The sequence below is a fragment of the Plectrocnemia conspersa genome, unplaced genomic scaffold (assembly GCF_051122295.1).
Source record: "Plectrocnemia conspersa isolate PC_06_02 unplaced genomic scaffold, ASM5112229v1 ptg000009l, whole genome shotgun sequence".
Classification (NCBI taxonomy): domain Eukaryota; kingdom Metazoa; phylum Arthropoda; class Insecta; order Trichoptera; family Polycentropodidae; genus Plectrocnemia; species Plectrocnemia conspersa.
The window spans coordinates 3,279,135-3,285,273 of NW_028277173.1; the positions used below are offsets into that span (position 1 = coordinate 3,279,135).

A 6,139-nucleotide genomic window follows, 5' to 3' on the forward strand; every position below is an offset into this window, starting at 1 on the left:
CGAACCCTTGCGGGCTTGCCGGTAGAGAGGGAGAAAACCGTCACGCCAATGCTACTCAAGCGCCGACCAGTTTTGGCCATAACAAATCTATTTTGGCCCCCATAATATCTATTACATGTATGTAATTTGTATCACTATATAACAAAAATATTTTATTAATTTTTGAAATGTTGAAAAGTTTGAAAAAATATGGGCTTCCGATAACCGTCTGCCCTTTAGTGTCGGAAAATGCCATACTGTGTCATTTTCTCGATTCAGTTTATTCCTATGATCTCGGAGGGAACATTTTGACTAGAGAAGCTTCCACAAGTAGAGGTTCTCTCCACACATACACGACGTCTGTAATAAATCTTCCAAGATGCTCGGCTTTGTTATGAGAAACGCCTTTCACTCTGACGATCCGTCAGTTATTCGCATCCTCTTTTGATGGGCGTTGGGGCTAGGACGTCCGCACTTGCCGACTCGCCTATGACTGTGCCCATTTGGCTCCTAAATTCGCTGGCATTGCACATTGACCAGTTTAATGTTGGCTACGAGGAGCTGGTCTAGTTTATATCAATTAATTTTGATATTTTTGTTTGCTTCTTTATATGTATTGATATAATACAATTATTGTTTACGACCATCGTGACTGTCGTTTCCAAAACTTTTTAGACATTTATCTCAACAAACGTAATGTAATTATATTATTGCTATATACAATGATTATTATTTAGACTCCAAGGAAATTTTAAATAAAAAGTAAAATATATTTGCAAACAATTTATTTATATGATAACTTGTTTAATAATTACAGTAAGTAATGACTCAATTTATAATTGATAATTATATATATAATACTGATATTATAAAACCTCTATAAAAACTCACCCACTAACCATGATTCGTTATGACTAGATTTTGGTGATAAATGACTATTAAGGTGATATTCCATATGACTAGTGAGATTTTCTTGCGACTCAAAAGATTTTTTACAAACATCGCAGTTGAATTTATATAGACCATCACAAAAACTAAAATGATAATACAAATCTTCCTCGGTTTTAAATCGCTTTTGGCAACTGTCGCATGTTTGTTGAAAAGCGGTACAATGAACTTTCACATGTGTCGACAAATTTTGCTTAGTTTTAAACTTTTTACTACAGTGCGAACATATAAAACTTGAGGAGTCCTCGTGAGTTTTCCAATGCTTCGTTAAATGCTGTTTTAATTTAAATGCTTTTTCGCATATGAAACACTTAAAATTTTTAGAATTTTCGTGAGTTTTCATATGCTTGGTGAGGTATTCGTTAGTCTTAAACGCTTTTTCGCAAACGTTGCATTTAAAGTCTGAAGAATTTCCATGAACTTTTAAATGTTTGACCACTTCTTGTTTCGTTTTGAATGCTTTTTCACAAATATCACATTTAAATTCGTAATTGTTGCCATGGACGATCATGTGTTTTGAGAGGAGCCGCTTTATTTTAAAGGTCTTTCCGCATATGTCGCATTCAAAGTCATAAGAATTATCATGAATTTTCATATGCCTGGAGAGATAGTAACTAGTCTTGAACGCTTTCTTACACAGTGCACATTTATAATCGTACGAACTTCCGTGAACTTTAAGGTGTTTCGAGAGATGTTGCTTTGTTTTAAACATTTTTTCACAAATGTCACATTTAAATTTGTAAGAACTCGTATGAACTTTCATGTGGTCGTACAAGTTTTGTTTGGCTTTAAAGATCTTCTCGCATAAATCACATTTAAGGTCGGTGCGATCACCGTGGAGTCGCTTATGACGTAAAAGGATTTGTCTAGTTTTTAGTACTCTTTTACAAATATCGCATTTATATCCTTCTTCTTTTAATTGTTTCTGAAAGATATTAAAAGTATTGTTTAGTTGTGTAGACCTCAAGGTAAGAACATGTTAATTATATTTAGACATTTTAAAATTAACTGTATTATTTTAATTTATAACAAAAATACAAATTTTATGTTTTTTTTTTATTTCTGCTACAGCTGATTCATTAAAACTGCGGCTGAATCATATAATATTTAACAATATTTTATTATGAAATGCATGAGATAACCGAAAATATTTTTTGGTAAAATTAAGATTTCATGAAACGGAACAATATATTTTCAATGAGTCATTTTTGATATATGTATTTGGAGAAAAATACCAAAACACATTTGTGGCAAGAACTTGTTTACTATTTTGCTTAACACGTCGTTGCAATAAATGATACACAAAGAATATCAGTAACTACAAGTTAAAGTAGCAAGGTACGTAAATGAATATGGTGGTGCCTCTCAATGGGTGTGCCGTTACTAAGCAGCTCTCTTTTTGTGATCTTTCTGGGCAGCAAAGGAGTTAAAAAATTAACAATGAATGAGTTAACATTGAAAATTTTTATTTTTATTTGGATATGTCTACACACTTACCGAGTTCCAAATAGAACAAACAGTAATATTATAAACAACTTACTCCCACGGATATTTTAACATGTGTAAGCCAATTTCCCCGTGGACGTGAATATCCGCGTTCTATAGTCTAGCGTTTAATAAATATTCTAACAAAATTCTCAGAAAGGAAATAGTCTGCCAGTCTTAAATAAATAAGATTTAGTGTATATTTTTTTATGCATAAGCCATCTGTAAGGTTTATAGTTCTTTCTATTTTTATCATTTGAGGGATTAAATCTTATCAGTACTTTTTATAAAAATATATTTTTCATACTTTTATGAAAAATTATATTTTTATTTATTCTTGATGTATTATTATTTTAACATTAAAATATATTTTTTTGGTCAAAAGTCAGTTCTTTAGCGCTAATGTGTTCAGTTAATAATTATAAATGGTTAGTGACTTTTGATAAAAGGTTACTTAAAGTATTACTTAAGGATTGTGTTTTTGAATTATCTATATACACATATTTTATATTCATGTTTCATAAATCTATTTCAAAATATAACTAACCATTTAATATGATTACTGACCTTTTAACCATTTGACTGTGACTGGTATTTTTGCACGCCATTTTTCACTTTGCTAATATGTGGTGAGCACCCATCTATTTTTATTAAATATTATAGTTCAATAAATTAAAGTGATTTTCAGCCTTAAATTATATAAAATAACCATATTAGAAAGCTTAGAAGTTCGTGGCACTTTATGAACCTCTAATTGTTTTTTTAAATAAAATAAAATTACTGACTCAAAATGAAAGAATATATTAACTCATTTTTGTGAAAATTTTTAGTTAACATATCCTTTCATTAGTCTTAAATGTAGCAAAATGTATAGCAATATAATCAACTTAATTACCTGTATTTTAATTTTAATATTTGATTGTGAAGAAGTTGAAGCTTTTACATTAATTTCATTATTAAAATTATGCATTTCTGAAATATATAAGATTTAATATATATTTAAAGTATACACAGTTTTTGTTGTGGCATTTTAATTAACAGAAAAAACCCACTAAAAATAATCATTATATTCCTCATATGAACAAAGCCTACATAGAAAAATACGAGAAATATATAACTCAATTTAAGTTATATTATTATTTTTTTATTTTCTGTGGGCATTTATCAATATACAAACATTTTTCTGTGTGAAAAATTATACCTGAAATTATGAGAAATTATATTATGGAGTATTTTTTTGTGGGCTTTGTATATAAATACTAACCTATTTCAATCAGATCATCTTTTTTCCCTACAGTTTCTTCATCAAAATGTTTGTTTGTATCATATTCAATTTTTATATTTTCTTGCTTAAAAAAATTAACATGATTTTGCATATATATATATAATTTTAGACTAAAATGTCAAATTGTTATAAAGTTTATAAGCTAAAGAATAGCCGTATTTTCCGATTATTATATTTTTTGCACAGTAAGTGTAAAATATAAGAAACGGTGCATCAAAATGTATCATATTACAATTACCTTAATTGTATATTGTTTGACTTTAGTAAAGGTGTTTTCAAAATTATATAATTCTGTAAACATAGAAACTGTATTTTATAATATTTTTCAGTATAAAATGTTACTATGTAATTTTTCTAACCTGGTTCAATTGTATGCAGTTCATCAAGATTATTATCATTATATCTATCGTGCTCTAATTCAAGATTTTCTTGCTGAAATCACAACATATGTATATAGGCTTAAAAACATAATGTTATTTTATATATACATACATGTACATATATATTATGTTTATTTCATAAATCGTAAATCTAATCAATACCTTAATTATACAATTTGAACTGATATTTTTTTCAATACTCTCGTCTGGATTTCTATCTTCTGATTCTATAAATTATCAACGAAAATGAAAAAAGTCGTTAAAGATGCTTGATGCTAAAATTAACTCACTAATTTTAGTGTAATTCCAATTCATGACAGTAATATAGTAAAACCATCTAACCACAACCTAATATGATAAACGTCAAACTGATGTTTACACTTTTGGCCTAAACAATCAAATATGTATCCTATTTATTTTAATTTAATATATTGTAATTGTTTAAGTTTGTTTATTATGTAATTATAATAAAGATTTACTTCAACTAATCATTATTTATTTAATTTCAATTTTTAAAATGTTTTTATTCAAAAAAAATATTTAGAAATAATATTATGAGGCATTCTAGAATGAAACAGTTTTAATCTGAATAAAGAGAATCAAATTCTGGTTATAAAGTTAATGGAAAATATGAATAATTAGTAGGATCGCTTGGAGGTTCTCGGGAAAATATTATATGCGGGGTCCTCCGAAAAAAAGGTAGAGATAATGCAAGAACATGATTATATAAAAGGTGATCCAACTGCAGTTTCTAAGCTTTTAAAAAAACATATACACGAAAATTCAAGGATTTTTATTTATTTACCGAACATTTGATGTGTATTTCATTAATTATGAAAAATATAATAAATTAAATGGTTACCTTTTGCAGCACCCGATGCTTTTTCGTACATTTTGGGCGGTACCTCGGTTATAACTTGGCGGATGTTGGTTTTTAGATGCTCCAATGTTTTGGGTTTATCGATATAGACAAGACTCTTAGCGTAACTCCACAAAAAATTTCAATGGCGTTAAATCGCATGATATTGACGTCCAGTTGATACTTGTTTTCCACATTAATATCTTCGAATTCGTGCGCATCATGCGCATATAACGGTCGGTACTGTCGCAGTGGGAACGCTCGTTACCGAGCGTTCCCACTGCGACAGCACCGACACGATTTTATTGCTTTTGACGTGAATTTTTGACTTCTGAGAAGTGATAATTGTTTTTGCGCTCTCCTATTGACTAAAATTCGATTTTAATATACTTTGGCCAATACTCTTATAGTTTGTATTATGAACTTGACCTAATGATAGTTCTAAAACAATAATATTTTTTAAAACTTTCATTAGGTCAAGTTGGGTTTGGTTAATTCTTAAGGTTAGGTTTGGGTTTGAACATCAAATGAGCGTGTTGCAACTGTCAAATTGAATTTCATAGACATTCTATGGAGAAGCATATAATTTCACTAGCGTCTATCAGTTAAAAAAATATTTTCGCTAATAGAAATATATTTGGGCTTCATTAGTGAAAATATAACTTTACTGAAAAATTCATATTCACATGTAAATAAATAATGATAAGTATGTAAATCTATATTTTACCAGATAAATTATATTTTTACTGGTAAAAATGTATTCCGATAGCATTTCACTGAAATCCCATTTAAAAAAATATTATCGGGATAGATTCAAGACTTTTTTTAGTTTTCTTAGATGGATAACCCGAGAATTTTTGCTTAAGAATCAGAGACGTCATTTCAGCTTTTTTATTATTTCGACTTCAGTAAGATTCATATTATTTAATTACGGTCTGTGTTATTCTGTCATGTAATATGCTTGATTCTCTTGTGTTTTTGATTAGCAAATTCGCTTTCTATTGTGAAATTACATACCCTACAGAAGTATCGATAAACACATTAGTTGAGGGCGGTTTTGGGGTTTCCTGGTTATAGTCTGAAAACTACATCAAAATTGCTATATAAGACCCTCAATAAAATTAAAATAAAATCAAAATTATTCTAAATATTTTTTTATTAAAATAACTATTTAATAGGCACATTGAATAAGGTACATTAAAT

At 28.7% G+C, this 6,139-nt stretch overlaps 1 protein-coding gene across 13 annotated transcripts; it reads right to left on the bottom strand.

Moving 5' to 3' along the window:
* Positions 1 to 749: 749 nt before the first annotated feature.
* On the bottom strand, positions 750 to 4,464 carry LOC148231567 (uncharacterized). 13 transcript variants are annotated; one of them, XR_015810633.1, is made up of 8 exons: positions 4,368 to 4,464; positions 4,240 to 4,304; positions 4,057 to 4,129; positions 3,936 to 3,988; positions 3,677 to 3,757; positions 3,308 to 3,384; positions 2,980 to 3,101; positions 750 to 1,852 (listed from the first exon to the last, which is right to left on the bottom strand). XR_015810633.1 is itself a non-coding variant. In XM_088192084.1 (7 exons), the coding sequence occupies exons 1-7, from the start codon at positions 4,390 to 4,392 to the stop codon at positions 857 to 859; spliced, it is 1,374 nt and encodes a 457-aa protein (XP_088048210.1). In that variant the 5' UTR covers positions 4,393 to 4,464; the 3' UTR covers positions 750 to 856. The 13 variants fall into 13 exon arrangements, 9 of the variants coding, with proteins under 9 accessions (XP_088048210.1, XP_088048218.1, XP_088048212.1 ...); XR_015810631.1 differs by having other exon boundaries at positions 3,677 to 3,761; XR_015810634.1 differs by lacking the exon at positions 2,980 to 3,101.
* Positions 4,465 to 6,139: the final 1,675 nt, after the last annotated feature.